This window comes from Nerophis lumbriciformis, linkage group LG24 (assembly GCF_033978685.3).
Source record: "Nerophis lumbriciformis linkage group LG24, RoL_Nlum_v2.1, whole genome shotgun sequence".
NCBI classification, from domain to species: domain Eukaryota; kingdom Metazoa; phylum Chordata; class Actinopteri; order Syngnathiformes; family Syngnathidae; genus Nerophis; species Nerophis lumbriciformis.
The window spans coordinates 29,037,197-29,054,757 of NC_084571.2; the positions used below are offsets into that span (position 1 = coordinate 29,037,197).

Below are 17,561 nucleotides of genomic sequence, written 5' to 3' on the forward strand. Positions count from 1 at the left end.
GCAGGTTGTCTTGTTGCACCTTTTGATTAAATTAGAGATGGTATTAAGGCTGGGTGATATGGCCTTTTATTAACATCTCAATATTTTTCGGCCATGTCACGATACACGATATATATTTCGATATTTTGCCTTGAATTAATCACAGCAGTATGATGATTCTATGTGTCTACATTAAAACATTCTTGTTCATACTGCGTTAATATATGCTCATTTTAAACTTTCAGGCAGAGAAGGAAATCATTACTAAGTCAATTTACCAAAACTGTATTTATTAAACAGTTATTAAGCAGTGGCACAAACGTTCATTTAATTTCAAAACAGAAAGTGCAAGATTGTCAGAGACCGTTTAAAACAAGCTATTAGTGCACTTTTGTGCATAATGTCACTAAGATGACATATCAAAACAACACTAAATTAAAGTGCACTTTTTGTACAGAATGCCACAATATTTTAAAAGAAAGTGCACTTTTGTGCATGATGTCACACAAGATTTTTCAAAAACTGTAAAATAAAAATAGTAGGTAATCAAATTGTGTATGTCCTTTGCTATGTGGTAGGTTACTGCGGACGTTATCTCCTTCTGTTTTTGACTATTTTTTTCATACGGTGTTGATGTAGAAATGGAAGACGCCAGGCTCAATTGAGTCTGTGCTGGTTGCTTCGGCATTTTGTTGGGTTTGGCACCGGCCGGAGATGTTGACATGCAGAGTTTCAAGCACTCTTCATTCTCTAGCGGGTGACTTTTTAAAAATGATGGTACAAATTAGTAGTGCTGCTACTTTTTGTAGCAACGCTTTTACCGCATACTTTACATATTACGGTTGCCTGTTCAACATCTTCCCGCTTGAAGCCAAACCATCGCAAGACAATGGACCCTGTTCTGTTTTTCTTGGGAATTAATTTGTCTTCCTTCATTTGTTACCAGATTCTCATCTTTCTTTCTCTCGTGTTACCACTCGCTCCGCTTGCACCACCTGCCACCGCTAGCCTTACCCATGCCGCAACCTCTCTGCTCGGCGAGAGCGTATGACGTAGCACGCGCGACAGTATGTGACATATGTAACAAGGTGCGCTTGTTTTATCTCTCTTTGAGAAGGAGAGACAAGAAAGAGTGAGAAATGCCTGTAGTGTAATGCCCGCAGCTTAAAGCAACTGCGTGAGAATGTATACTCGAATACTCACAAAATAGTCATTTTCTACATCGCACAGAGACAAACTACTCTATGTATCGGCCAGCCCTAGATGGGATTCATGGCTCTTTAAGGAGAGCCAAATCTCGAGGAGCTGTTCAAAAGACTGGCTCGTCATTACAATTAGATATCAAGCGATATGTCTTATTTTAGGAACTGTATCAATAAATAATAGTCAACGAGGCCGATAACTGACATTTGAAGCCATTGTTTATGTGCATTAAAAATTTGCAAAACATGATTTGTATACGTCACTTAGGGATTTATCATGGTTATTGTGGAAAAAAATTGAAAACATCAGGGGATTTGACAATCACCTTTATTACGTGTGCCTAAAAGGAACATCAACATTTGTATTTCAAAATATTTGCGTTTCAAAATATTGGAAATCCAATGGGAAAATTCGTACAAATTTCTCTATATAAGGTGTTAGCTAATTAATTGTAATAGCATTTTATTTTTTTAATACATTGTAAGGTTTCTTCCTGAGGAATCCTGAAATACTGGTATCATGTGCATGTATTGTATATGCTGATGTATTTTTGTTGTAGTTGTAAAAAAAAAAAAAAAAAAATTGGCCGACATCAATATACCTCAAAATGCCAAATAATTGGCACGGTCGGTCTATTCCTAATTATAATTCTTTTTTTTAACTGTTTTTTTTCACAAAGAAACAATCATTTGTATAATAAAGATCGGAATAATTTAATTTACATGAATATTTCTCTATTGGTGACAATTATTTTGAAATATATCCATAAGGCAGTGCCATATTTCCATGCTTTGGCAGTGACATCACTAGTTACAATTTTCCCATACCTAGTAGTGCAGTTGACAGTCATGTGCAGAGTTGGCAATTGCCGGCGCTAAATTTGCATGTACAAAAAAAACTGCTCACAACTGGGAATCGGTTCTCATCGTTCACTTAAAAGAACCGTTCAAAAGACTTGATTTGTTCGTGAACATCATATCTCTAAATTAAACATGGGTTGTTTTGTTGCATTGCGAGCATTCCACTCAGTAACCTGTTTAAGTATAAATTTGGTTAATTCGGTCACATTGCTTCTCTTTTCCTCCCTATTCATTCCCTGCTGTTATGTTAATGGGAGAGCTGCATTGCATTGCCGTAAGGCTGAATATGCCTGTGTCGGGCAGCTCTGCACAGTGGTGCTCTGTTGGCGCAAAGGCATTCACACTGTCAAAACCCAGACAGGTTCTCTATGCAGTGAAGCCCCATTGCTTCCGAGCACCATGCTGCCGGAAGCGTCCGTGGTTGCAGTTGGAGTCAAACATGCGTGGTGTATCGACTTACATTGTGCTTTTAACAGGCATCTTGTAGGTCATGTCTGCTTGAAAGCGAGACCGTCCCATTTAACACGTCTGCAGCCCCTGAATTGGGACACACGTGTCATCTGTCAATACCAATTTCATCTGTAGCCCATTTAGAAAGCAAACTGCTACTTCAAAGTCATCTGCTCTTGGATTGGAGCTGCGCTGCTCCACAAAGTCACATTCTGAGTTTTTTCAAAGGGTACAGAATCGATGCAGTCGCTCTTCCCCTGACAACATACTTTATCATAAGCCCCCCACCTCCTTCCTGGCTTTACTAATGCTGATGGAAGGTCCCGTTTAATCAGAATTTGGCCCCTTCTACACTAAGCTGGATAAGGTTATTCAGGGTAAATCCCACCTAACCTTATCCGTGTCCACACACAACAATGCCAACGTTTAAGACCCCCTGACCCCTTCGTCGCAACCCAACCTAGTACGCATGCGCGAACAAATGCACGCGTCATAGTCACCTCTGACCTGGAAGTGTATTCTTACCCCATGTTTAAATGTAGCCCATTGCCACATTTCTTTTAACAGTAAAACCTTGCTTGCCTCACCATCAGCAGCTGTTAGACTATTGTAGTAAATCCCACCTGAGCCATCATACATGAATCATATATTTAATGAACGTGTGAAAGTAAACAATGTGATAAAGAACATTTTACAACAACCAACAGGACACTGTGCTTGTCGCCCTGAAATTGGCGGTCGTACTTGACGGCCGCAACCACTTCATGACATTACAATAGTTATGGAGTACAAAACTAGACGTTGAGTAATCTTTTGACATACATCGCGGACAATAACTGACAGTCTGCTTTGCCAGTCCAAATGCATTCTCTAATTTTTGTAGTCTTCCCTTGTCCACGGGAGCCCGCATTGTCATCGTCACTCCTTCGACAAATGGACAACGTTTTTCACTAAGTAAAATCACAGATGACCTGGACATTCGAAAGTTCTCTTGCCGTTCCTGTGGCACAACACACTCGGTGACAAACATATCCCACTAGGCTGCCGTTCTTCTAGGGCTTATCCAAAACCGTCGCTCAACATTGCTATGTTGCCGTCTGAGATGTGTTGATTTTGATTTTTTGATTTTTATTAAGGACCCCCATTAGCTGGATATGGATAACATGATATATATATATATCTATATGCTATAACGATATATATCACATTATATTGTTTGGTATGTAAATGATAATAGAACTATTTCAAAAAGGCTCATTAATCTGCTGACGTAACATACGTTTGTACGTTTGACGTAACATACGTTTGTATCATCTAGTCAAAACTATTATCGACTTGCTAATTTACTGTTATCTGGTTACTTTCCGTTGTAAAATGTTCTATCTACACTCATGTAAAATTATAATAAGCACTTATTCTTCTGTTTGGATAATTTACATTAGGGAAATTTTGGCCGATACTACAAATTTTGGGTGTTGATCCAACACCAAGTAGTTACAGGGGCAGTATTATTCATACCAATGCTGATACTGATACTAACAATTTTTGAGATCATCGAATGATTACATTTTTGATTGCAATCATAATTAGACAAAAAACAGGATGGCGGTGTAACAATATCAATTACATATTACAATTATTTCCTACTCTTTACTTTGACTGAAATTCTCTGGATTTTGCCTTTAAAGCCCTCGTGTTTAGGGAATTATTTCCTGAGTTTGTAAACGCTAACAAAAAAACGACAAAATTAAAAAAATCGATCGAACCACTGTGGTATCGCCCTTATACTGACACTCGACTTAGTATTATTATTGTTGATATTTGTATCGATCCGCCCACCTTTTGTGAACATTCAAGAGCTCTAGTTTGCGGTTAGCATATCCTTCTACGGTGTGTTCTGTAATGCTACTTGTAGGAAAGTAGTCTGAATATTTCTGACTTAGAAGTGGCTTTGCTCTGTGGAGGGATGTTAGCTACGGCAAGAATGCTACAGTGCGTTGATGATAGAGGTGGGAATCTTTGGGCACCTTACGATTTGATTATATATCGATTATTTAAAGGGGAACATTATCACAATTTCAGAAAGGTTAAAACCATTAAAAATCAGTTCCCAGTGGCTTATTTTATTTTTCAAAGTTTTTTTCAAAATTTTACCCATCACGCAATATCCCTAAAAATAGCTTCAAAGTGCCTGATTTTAACCATCGTTATATACACCCGTCCATTTTCCTGTGACGTCACACAGTGATGCCAATACAAACAAACAGCAAGGTGTAGTGACATTAGCTCGGATTCAGACTCGGATTTCAGCGGCTTAGCACTGTCTGATAAGATAATTACTAACAACTATGAACTAGGTTTACAGCATATGAAATACATTTGTCAACAACATGCACTTTGAGAGTGCAGACAGCTCATTTCAGGCGCGCTAAGAACATATATTTTTCCACGATTTCAGCACTCAGGTTAACCATACCTAAATAGACACAAAATACTGCATTACACAAGACTACCCGAATGTACTCGAATGATTGAAAAAAATAAATGTTTTTAAGCTAAATTATTGGTAAACACAGTTTATGTATAATAATTTACGTAAAACCACGAGTAATGAATCAAGTTTTCATCAATTAATATATTCTGTAGACATACCCTCATCCGCTCTCTTTTCCTGAAAGCTGATCTGTCCAGTTTTGGAGTTGATGTCAGCAGGCGAGGGAAGCTAGGGTCGATATTCTTCTCTTAATCACTTCGGTGGCATAAGGGACGGTGTGAGCCAAGACATCCAGGGGGTTTAGCTCGCTCGTCTGCGGGAACAAACTGCCGCCATTGCTTGCCGTGCAACCGAGGTCCGTTGTCCCTGAATAGCTCACACACTCCGGCAGATTCAATGGGGGTCTGGCGGCAGATTTCTTTGACTTTATCGTTGGAAATGCATCTGCTTTGAGTGTCGCAGGATATCCACACATTCTTGCCATCTCTGTCGTAGCATAGCTTTCGTCGGTAAAGTGTGCGGAACAAACGACTGACCATTTCGTCGGCTTTTCCACACCCTCGTATTTTGAACAAATTCCGTCCAATTTCTTGCCACTTTCGCATCTTTGGGCCACTGGTGCAACTTGAATCCGTCCCTGTTCGTGTTGTTACACCCTCCGACAACACACCGACGAAAGTGAGAAAATGGCGGATTGCTTCCCGATGTATCGCTCCGAGAGCGAATAATAGAAAGGCGTTTAATTCGCCAAAATTCACCCATTGAGGTTGGAAATCGGTTAAAAAAAAATATGGTCTTTTTTTCTGCAACATCAAGGTATATATTGACGCTTACATAGGTCTGGTGATAATGTTCCCCTTTAAACGTCTATTATACTATGTTATATAGTGTCAATATATTAAATATTATTATTATATATCCTAAATGTATTACATTTAATTTTTAATATTAATATTTGTATTATGTCTACAAGACTCATCCTTTGGCTACTATGTGTGCAGTATTGCTTACTTCCCATCCTTGTCCTGGAAGTCCCACCACCCAGTCAGAGCCATTGGCCATTGGATATTATTGTCTCTGTTGACTTAATAATTTAGTTGCTAATTTCCTCTTCTTAGCTGGTTACTCTCAGCTGTAACGCGGTTCCTATTAACCTTCTCTTGAAGTGTACAAAGTTTTTTGTATTCTTTTGTTTCACTATTTCGTATTCAAGCCAGCTTAGCGCCGCGGCTCGCATAGCTTATCCTCTACTCCTTCGTCCTCCGTGGGTCCGTGCTAACCCAGCTAACACGTAACATTAAAAGAATGTTAGGTAATATTTCTCCCTTGGTTAATTAGAAACAAACATAAACTAACGTTTAGAGAACAGTATCAGTAATGCCAAATTTTAGAACTGTTTATATTACCTCAACTTAAGTAAATAATCTACGTTTGGACATTTGTCCATCGATTCAGGAATCGCCCACGTTCTACTTGTGATGCATCTGAGAATTGATCATTTTTCCCACCCACTAATAACCATCAAATCGAGATCATCAGACCACTTTCAGATGCTTGGACGGATATATTAAAATCCCAAAATACTGTAGGTAGTGAAACAAAATGTTCCACTAATATAAATTCAAGTGAACGGTGGACTATTTTTGGACTCTTTTTCTTTTCCTCTGCCTACATGAAGGTCAGCACACTCGACAAGACGCAATCTTCGCCTGTCCTCTGCCAGCAAGAGAAAGGAAGCCATCTGCCTGTTGTACAAACACTCCCATTTAGGAGTTAGCCTGTCCCATAACTCATGCTTTGTGCCTTTCTACAGAATCCTTCCTAGTGGAGGAAGACAGTATCAGTGGACATGACATTGACAATACAAAGACAGTTTCAACTAGGGATATCTCGATCAACTAAATCTATTTGTGGTGGTTCAAATTTATTAATAAATGAATAAATTTGTGGTGCTCCGACTGATTGATCTCTGAGCATCATAGGCCAATTTCCATGGAAAACGTGATCGTACTAGAGTACTCAACATATTTCGCATGAACTATATGGGTAGTGTCAATACAAAGGGTACTATTAATGTATGATTGATACCGCAGTGATTACAATATCTTTATCTTCACAAAATAATTTAGTTTTTGTTTTTTGGTGTTTACAAATTTAGGGATTAGGTTCTTGAACATATGAGGACTTTGAGGGCAAAAACTAAATGATTTAAATGAGAAATATATATGTTTTTGTTTTACTATTTGTATTACTATTTGTTTTGATTGTTTTGTATTTTTTTACTCTATTTTTTACACACTGAATTTTTATACACAATTTTTTTATACACAGAATGTTGTAACACTGATTTTTACACAAATTTTTTATACACTGATTTTTTTGTACGCTGATTGTTTTACACTGAAGTTTACAGTGAATTTTATACAGATATTTTACAAAAAAATGTATATCCTGATTTTTTTATACACTGAATTTTTATACACTAATTTTTAATACACCGATTTTTACACATTTTTTACATTATTTTTATACACTTTATTTATTCACACAATTATTTTACACTGATTTTTTGTACACAGATTTTTTTACATTACATTTTTATACACCATTTTAAAACACACACTGTGCCTACAAATTTGTATTTCATGAAATTGTCAGCATAGTTTGATGTTAAAAAAAATAATAAAAAAAAATCAGTTCACAAAAAATCAAACACAAAAAATGTATTTACATAAATTCAGTTTCCAAATAAAAGGCTGAAATGAACCTCCATATTCCTGCCTCATCTGAAGAAGTACCCACTTAACTTTTGTGTTTTGTGACTATATATTGTGACTATATTTGCTCAAACAATTGTAATAAAAGAGAATAAGTAACTAGATTAAACATTGTGCCGATATTGTTACAAAGCTATCCTTAATTGTGGGGCATTTGTGGCAATTTCAAGAATTGTATTCACACCCCACACCAACACGGTTTTACTTAACATAATGAATAATCATGATTAATAATCGTGATTTCAATATCGATAATTTCTATGTGTAAGACAAGATCTCATATATGAACATTGTATCTATATGGACAAAAAGTGCAGTTGTGTCTTTTGGCCATCAGGTACCATCTTGCAAAATTCTTACGTTTGTTTTAATTGTTTATCTCTTATGTCCATAATGCCATCTTGCACAATTTTGACATTTATTTGTATTTATTTATTTTGTTTCTGCCATATGATATTACTTTGTTTATAATGCTTGTGTTGCTTTCATAATGCACATGCAGTTTCTACTCGTGGTAGATGAAGCACAGTGTTCTTATATACAATAATGTTTTTTCTAAAAAAGAAATCATTTTGAATGTGTTGTTTTTGTTTAAAAAAAAAAAAAAAAAACTTATTTAAATGATTTCAATATAAGTACTTTTTGAAAATTTGGAGCACATTTAAAAATACTGCAATAGTAATGATAACCGGGATAATTTTGATCACAACAACCGTTGTTATACCATGGCATCCCTGATATAAACTAAGGAGATTTTATGGTTTGTTTTTCAGATCATATAGCCAGAAGTACTAAACATATAAATACATTGAAAAATTCACAGTTCATGCATGTGATCAGTATCGGGCAATCTCCATGGATGATTGGTATCGGAATGGGCAGTGTAAAAAACCCTCCCCGAGAATCCGTGAATGTGAAACACTGCCAACAATTTTTGCCAGTGAATAAGAAAACTCAAGGACCTGATCTGTGTCTGAAATAAAAATAAAATGTAACTGTGTGTTCTTCAGGGCGGGAATCACTTTGACCAATACGAAGATGGTCAAGTGGATGTGGAGCAGGCGTCCTTGGACAAGCCCATTGAATCGGTAAGGCCACACCTCGTCATCCCGCACCATTGGACCAGCTGTGAAAGTGGATGATTGGTCCAGGCAGGGAAAATAAACACCACATCTTTGATTATTTTGACCTAGAGTTCTCTTTGACCCACTTCACCTATAGAAACACTCATGTCGTGCCCATTTAATGACCCCCGTTAAGCCCCTCCCTATATCCTCTGCCATCCATATCATGTGGGACATTTTAAAGATAACATACATGCTAGCTAGCATCTTCTTATTTACATAACTAATCTTTGTTAGCTTTTGTTATGCTACTAGATGAGTTGTTACAGAACACATGGAGTGTATAAAGTACTGTTATTGATAAGACTTTCCTTTAATTATCAATTTATAACGTTTTTAAGTTAATCATTGCAAATTTGACCTTACATTAAAGTTTGATGTAATTAACAAACTATATAATGCTATTGTGTTTATTTAGTAGCAGTGCTTCTTCCACTGCCCAACAACATAGCACACATATTAGATGATGTGAATGGCTATTTTTGTGTTAGAGTGATTGTTTGTGTGTATGTATGTAGCTTTAGAATTTGTTTGTGTTTGTAGGACAGTTATCTTATTGTACACAACTTGGGGTGTTCGACATTTCTCTCCTGCAGCGAATTGGCCCCCCTATTAGCTAAGCAGCAATGACCCGGTTTGTATTTGCACGCTCTGCTTTCTTACTCCTGTCTCTAGGGTCTTTGTAACGCTTCTCTTGACTGTTTTTGTCTCTCACTCGCTCTCTTTCTCTCTCTCTCTTGCTCTGTTCATCTCCGAAAGCTATAATCTCTCTCTCTGTCTTTCTGTCTCGCTCCCTCCCTACTACACAGTGATTCGGTGTACAGTACCCTCTGTCATTCTGTGTTGGCATGGTGCTTGTGCAACTGGGACTGCATTTTTTTTTTCTACTGAAGAGGCGCATGGATAATAGTGCAGGCAGCTCTCTTCCTCTTAACTGTCGTCCTCGTCTTCCCCGTCCTCCTCTCTGAAATGGTCGCTGAAGCGGTCAGGGTGAGCAGGCCCAAAGCCTTCCTCGCAACATTAGCAAATAGAAATATGAAGAAATTGCATGCAGAAATGTACTGCTTGGCAGAAACTAGGTTATACATGGACAGTGGCACCTCGGGTTGTGTTAAAAATCCGTTTCAAAAGGTCAGAACCAAATTGCGCAAAAAACAAAACCATTTTCCCCATAAGAAGACCTGTAAATCCAATTAGTCCGCTCCAGACGCCCAACTATATGAACACAAAACCCATTTTGTGGAGAATAATTATAGTTTTACATACAGAAAACAATGCAAAATACATCTATAGTGGTCTCTCGCTTATTGCTGTTTATTGGTCTTGGACATGACCGTGATAAAAGATTTTTAGTAGAGTAGTATTTGGGATTTCAAAACCCTACACATAGTTTAGTTGGACACTTGTATGCTTGAAAATGCTTTCTTGAGTACCAAAAAGGTGTAGAATATGCTTAAAAAAGAAAGCAAAAAACAATCTGATATCTGGTAGCTTATTTGTATCTATTATCTTTTTAAATATAGATTAAACTGATTTGTGCGCACCTTTTTTTGCAGCTGACTTTGGATTAGCTTTTTTAGCAGCGCAGGCGTCTTTGTAGGCTTTCAAAACACAGTCGTAGCGAAGCTGCCGTTTCAGGTAGCTGATAATGTTTGATGCCTAGAAGCAATGTTTTTTTTCCCCTATCTCAAAGAATGTTTCCAGAGCATCTGGTGCCAATAGCGTGCGTAAAGTATTCCTCTGAAACAGTAAAGAAGTGAGCTATTTAAGTTTTTTTTTCCATATCGGATTTATCTTTATGACGTCATAATTCCACATATTGGCCTGATATTTATTGTGCGGCCATACTGCGACTGCCACTTTTGTACTTTTTCTACGAGTTCTTTCTTGAATGAATAAGTTTTTTTTTTTTACCTTATAAAAGTGCTGGCACTCACAACCTTCTTTGGCCGAATGGTGGCTTTTTTGAAAAATTAAAAAAGTGCGGAGGTCGAGTCACCAAACGGAATAGTTTATTACGCACAATGTTCAGCTGTACAATCATGAGACAGCTTACGTAAACCGGTTTGGGACATTTTGGCGAAAACCTTTGTCAAACTGAATCCTACAAAAAGTGGGACGTACGGAAACCGAGGTACCACTGTACAAATAATTCTCTTATCAATTATGTAGATTGAAAAGAATCAGAAGAATAAAATGCAACGGAAAGGGAAATCATTGATGATTGAAGCATTAAAATGGCTCATCTGCCTGACTCCCTACTCTGCCACAAAGGCAGTCATCCACTCTTGTGTGGGTGGTGGAGAGGTCGGGTGAGAGGTGGCCTGCTTACCTGGCTTGAGTGGCTCGACTCCTACTCCTGCGCTATTATTTATGTAAAGGTGGGGGGGCTACTGAGAGCTGAGCTGCGGCATCACACAGTTCTTCCAAATGGCATGTGTTAAATAGTCTATCGTGACAAGATAAAACGATGCATGATCTGGATTATTAATTCCAATGTACAGTAATATGCTGCCAGCCCGGTCTCTTGGAGCCCCTCCTCCGTGCCTCTCGTTGTGTAGGCAGCTAGAGGTCTGTGGTACTTGACTGGGATCTTTAATTCTTGTCTTTCCGCCCCTTCTCTCTTTGGTCTCTAACATTGATTATGCATTGCATGTGTGGTAGCAAACAGTACGAATTATTGTCCACTCCCTCACTCTTCTCCCTTACCCTGCCCTGATCTGAGCTGACTCCGCCCCCGAGCGATATGCAGCGGGCACCCTCAGAGCCAGAGAATGCATATTATGCGTACGGCCCACCAAATGAAGAGTGGCGCTGATGCTGTCCAACCCAATCACTTGCACAGACCTTCTCACTAATTTTACTGGGAAACAAACTATTTTCAAATCCTCCTAATTAAGTATAGTTGACTTCTTCTCACCAGCCTCCCTTAAGTGATTTTATAAGTAATATACTTTTCGTTTGAAGAATTTGGCGCATCAGAATAATGAGGTAAGTACGTACAGTATGTTAAGTTACTAACCTTACACTAGTGCAATATTGTCTTATATTTACATTGAGCATCAGCACCTGTTCACCAAGCAAGAGGAAGTCCTGATGCTCAAATTTTCCATTTAGTCACACTAACCGAAAGTGAGGCTCACAAGGAATTTGCCGAAACGAAAGGGAGCCGCATGCGATTATGAGCATACCAAGCCCAAAAGACATCCACAGGACATATGAAATACTTAAAGTACCAGTAGAGTGTAAAAACAAGTTGGTTCTATAGTGAAGCTATTATCATATACAGTACAGGCCAAAAGTTTGGACACACCTTCTCATTCAATGCGTTTTCTTTATTTTCATGACTATTTACATAGTAGATTGTCACTGAAGGCATCAAAACTATGAGTGAACACAAGTGGAGTTATGTACTTAACAAAAAAAGGGGGAAATAATTGAAAACATGTTTTATATTCTAGTTTCTTCAAAATAGCCACCCTTTGCTCTGATTACTGCTTTGCACACTCTCGATGAGCTTCAAGAAGTAGTCACCTGAAATGGTTTTCACTTCTCAGGTTGGTAGAAATTAGTGGAATTTCTTGCTTTATCAATGTGGTTTCGACCATCAGTTGTGTTGTGAATGAGAAGGTGTGTCCAAACTTTTGGCCTGTACTGTATATCTGATTTATGACACCAAAATACTTTCAAACTCTGTGAATAAATAAATATGATCAAAATAGTACCCATTTTACAGCGATTCCCAAGCCATTTTTAGAGTTAAAGAGGAAGCCAGTCATGTGATCTGTGACGTAGCGTTAGGAACCACAGATGTCTTCCCCATCAACAACATTGCTGATCAAGCAGACTTTATGAGAGCCAGCAACAATTACTTAGGGAAAAATTATGATCAAAATCTTTATATTTTTTGCCCGAACACAAGGAGGATGAGCAGTAAGTTTTAGCCGAGTGCTAAATGGATGCAGCTCTATTGTAACACTGTAGCATCAGCAATATTGCTAAATGCTAAACATACAAATTAACCATAATAAACCAGAATAACACAAACACTTACTATGATATTTCCGCTCTCGCTGGAACGCCGACCGATGGGACGCTCACCTAATTCTGTTTAGATGAAAATTCAAGTTGCTGCAACTAGCGTCTTTTTGTGTATTTTTTGCCATGTCAAAGTTGACGAATCTCTCGGCCCATGGCCACATTTGCCTACTACCAGGTGAGAGATGCATGGATTATAGTCTAAAATTTACTTTTAGCAAGTTTGTGGCAAAGCAGAAACAGCCGCCGGCTTAGTGTGTCAAAATTAGCAGCGTAAGCTAGCATTAGCTCACTGCTATCAATGCACCGCTAAAATAGGGCGTTAGCGCTTATAATAACAATATTACTCATATTTGGTTAATTTTCAGATCACGACATATAAATGAGTATTGTTGCCACTTTCTGTATGTTTTATAGAGGGTATAATGGGCGCAATAGACGACCCTTGATCTGGTGACTCGATTGTTCGCTATTTATTTACGATTTCGAATGCACAAAAAAGCCACACATATGTGTCCTTGTCTTACATAAGAATTGTGAATGATAAACAGAAGATCTCTTTCCAATTTTTGCTTATTTCCAGTATTACTGATCTGGTGATATGTTCATAGTGCAGAAGTGTTACTACAGTGATTTACCATGAATTGATTTACGTGGACCCCGACTTAAACAAGTTGAAAAACTTATTCGGGTGTTACCATTTAGTGGTCAATTGTACGGAATATGTATTGTACTGTGCAATCAACTAATAAAAGTTTCAATAAATCAATCAAACGTACAATCTATGGAAATTGCCGAAAATATTCAAAGCGGAATATTCAAAATAGCCGACTGAATTTGCGGCATTTTGTGATGTTTAGACGGTATTTTATTAGCTCTCATTTAAATATACATCTGTATCTAATGTGAGTGTAAATACTTACTGTACTGACACTTCCAGAACACCTCTCTTGACTCCCGACACCCAATTACATATGTTTTAAAATTAGCTTCGACTTCACATACTGAGACATGAATACTCTGAGGTTTCTGGGTGGGCTCCCCTGCATATCACTTCCCTCCCCCCCTCGGCCATATCTTTGAAAACGCACTTTGCCGATAACGGCACAGTGCACACTTTCCAAAACCCACCCCGGTTGGTAGAGCTCTCTTTTGTTTGGATAACATTTTCTGCTTTTGTTTTTCCCCTGTATTAACAGTCCGTTGGTGGATTTATTTATTTTTGACATGCTTACCTTTTCTGTTTGTATACAATATTGTTTTTTTTAAGAAAAAAAAAAGAGAAGCAGTATATATATATATATATATATATATATATATATATATATATATATATATATATATATATATATATATATATATATATATATATATATATAAAAAGAAGAAGAAAAAAAAAAGTAGAGAACCTAGCAGATTTGCAGTTGAAAGAAAGCGTTTGGCTGGTTTCTTACGTTGTGTCACGTGTGACTGTTTTTTTGACAGCCCAGTATTTTAAAGCCAGGTTCGTATGGAAATGCCTTCACTCCACTTGCACTGCTGTTGGACTCGCCGTCTTTGCTTTCATCCGTCCGTCCGTCCGTCTGTCTATTTTTTGGTGCACTCATCCGTTGCTCCAACATGCAGCCGGCATCTCCTCTCCGCCGCCAGCCCGAAATTTCTTCCATGTTTGCAGCTGCCGGCTCGCCCAACCTGCCCTTCCTGTTTTAATTACTTTTCAAACGTAGAACACAGAAAAAGGCACAGGGTTTGCAAGAGGGCATTTAGAATGGCAGAAACGTGGGGTCATGTTTAGTTGTCAAGCCCTATTGGGAGGAGTTGTGTAGCATTATCTTCTTTTTAATCAGGCCACTCGCTCTGGGAGCTTTTTAATAAACATTTTGCTACGGGCTAAAGCTCTACCCCAGAATCAATAGAGAGAGATGTTATTTTAGCATAATACTGCAGTATAGGACAATGGAAGGGGAGATGTTCTCTGCAGAAAACTCTGCAGTGTTTCTCCATACAATGAATTCAGCGGACCACACAAAAACGGAGGATGATGCTCCACAGGCCCTACATGCTCACATCCTGTGTATGTTTGGACAAGTCCAAGGACAGCCAGGCAGAGACACAGTCTTTACTTAGCCTTATATCTTCACCGAGTGGTACATTTTAGTGTACGTATATGATAGTATAGTTTGTACCAGTAGGTTGTCAAATATCATAGCTTTTAATGAACCAAACTATACCACTTGGTGGAAACGTGGCTCTCAGTGTATAGAAAATAGTTTGGAAACAGGAAGTGGCAAAGTTCAGCATCTCTGAGCAAGGTAGTGTTGATTCTAGAAACCAAATTTCTACAGAAACAAAAACAACGGTTGGCATTGCAAAGCCATCCCAATGAGGACCATGTTGGCGGAGATGCCGTGCGTGCTGCAGGACCACCACTCCCCCCTCCCTTCACATGCACTAACCCATCCAGGCCCAGTTCACTTTCCACACCTCCCTAAAAGCTCCCTTGCCATGGCTCAGCCTGCTCTGTACCGCCCCCTGTCCATCTCATCTTTTCTCTAAAATAGAAAAAAAAAGCACCAAATGGGCCTTGCAGAGCCATTACCACCTTCTCTGTGCCTGATCCACCTGAGACTAACATTACCACTTGGAGTTTTGCAAACAAACGCTCCCGCCGCTCAGTTGCGTATGTGCGCCATTCGCACTGTGCTACTAACACGGACACTTTTTGTTAAAAGGATTTTAACAAAAAGCTGCATGTTCTGTTTTGTTCCAACCCACCCCTTTCACATTATTTTCGTGATGTCAGTCTCCTTTTGTGATTATAAATATCCTTCATGTTTGGTTTGTATGATTTGTTATATTTGGTAGAATGCAGCACTCTGGTGAATGTTAGTCAAGCCTGGAGTAGTTATAATCACAATACAACAACACTGCTTATTAAGAAATCTTATTGTGTCATGTTGCTTTGTGCTTGACGTTGTTGTAGTGTGTAGTGTTGAAACAGTCTTGCATTTCACTTCATTTGTTTTATTTATTTATTTTCTATTGCTGACCCATACTAGTGACATAACATCCTCAGGAGACTTGCATATTTTGCCCCAGAGGGTTGAAGGAATTGCTTCTGTGCATGTTTATATACAGTTAGGTTGATTTTGGCCAACATCTCTAATCATTAATTGCAGGAAACATAGCAGGACTTTTAGACTCTAAAGCAGCTGTGTAGAAAACAAATATAATCCAATTTAATAGTTTAGTTAAGGTCTCAGATGTCTGCAAATAGAGGCTGTACGCCCATTAATCACTGGTTGCGTCATCCACTAGAGTAATTAATAGTGGTTATTGTCAGGTTCAAACACTGATGACATATATTAAACAAGACAAGAAGCAAATAATTAAACAGAGACAAAATTCAATTTAGCTCAATTTAAGGAGAAACGTCTGGTCTGTACTCTTGCACAGTCTCCAGCACGCTCTGACGAAAGATTGTACGCCTCCTCCTTTATTTGGACTTTCCCTGACCACATGGCAACAGCTGCTTCCAAAGGGTAGTGGGTCGTAAACAGCGTTGCCTTTGGTTACAGAACACTTCAAAAGAAAAGGTCGTAAACACTTCACAGAAAAGGTCGTAAAACAGTTCAAAGAAAAGTTTGTAAAACAGTTAAAAAAAGAGGTTCGTAAAAAAGTTAAAAAAAGCGGTGTCTGGAACTTGGGCAGATCCTGCCTTCTCTCCGCTTTGTAGTCCTTGGGTTAAAACAATATCTTTCTCTTGATTACAATACATGAAAGAAAACAAAACACCTTCATGTTGCTTCCCCCCGACACAGTGGAGTTTTACAAGCCTTCTTCTTGGTAGGTTCAAAGACATGTTTTTGCTTCTCGCTGGGAACTCATTGAAACACAAAGTTTTTGTGATAACTTAGATAAAATTATTCTAACAGTTATGGTAATGGTTTAGTTAATTTCGAACATGCCTAACAATTTACATTGCTAAACATCAAATTTTTTTAATTTGCCCAATTCAGTATGCTCGAAAAGGAGTAGGAAGTTCCTTCCTATGTTTCCTGTACTTAACATTAAATGAATATTTGTCGTAACTCAAATAGACACCTCGTTTTTTGGCTCATATTAAGAATGTGTTTATGTCATACCTATAAATCCGATAAGATAAAAAATAGCTCTGATAGCCGATGAACAAAACAAAACAAATAAACGCTACAATGACATGAGATGGGTTAGGGTGCACAAATCAAGCGTTTCTTTTCTTCTACGTGCTATGCTGTCCCCTAAGCTCACTGTAGACAAACAGGGCAACTATCATGTTGGATTCCTTCACTGTTCCAGACAGAAATGAGCATCATGCTTTAAGGAATCAAACCTGATCAGCCACCTGAAACGCCAGCATCGCTAAAGCGGTGTTTTGAAAGGCGACAAAGACGCCTGTTGCTAAAGTCATAAAGAAAGGCCCAGGGCTTGTTCCTATCGCCATGGCGTTTGAAAAGTACAAGAAGTCTGCCAGAGACGACCTGATGGCGAAAGCATTCTGTGATTTCATCATGGAAATGATGGCGCTGGTGGACCAGCCCTACTATTGTTGAAGATACTGGCTTTTGTCAGGACAGATTTAAGTAATGATGGGTAC

The 17,561-nt window shown here is 38.3% G+C and overlaps 1 protein-coding gene across 7 annotated transcripts in view; it reads left to right on the forward strand.

The window, feature by feature from the left end:
• Nucleotides 1–17,561, forward strand: part of gpatch8 (G patch domain containing 8) — a 42,893-nt gene that overhangs the window by 3,047 nt on the left and 22,285 nt on the right. For 3 of the 7 annotated variants that reach the window (XM_061981921.2, XM_061981927.2, XM_061981924.2), the window contains exons 2-4: nucleotides 8,774–8,851; nucleotides 9,484–9,521; nucleotides 14,411–14,429. Coding sequence is in view for 1 of the 7 variants with exons in the window: in XM_072915996.1 (XP_072772097.1) it covers nucleotides 8,774–8,851 (78 nt within the window). In the remaining 6 variants the exon portion in view is untranslated. Of the gene's footprint in view, nucleotides 1–8,773; nucleotides 8,852–9,483; nucleotides 9,522–14,410; nucleotides 14,430–17,561 lie in introns of those variants that run through there. The other 4 variants (XM_061981922.2, XM_072915997.1, XM_072915996.1 and 1 more) reach the window with 3 other exon arrangements.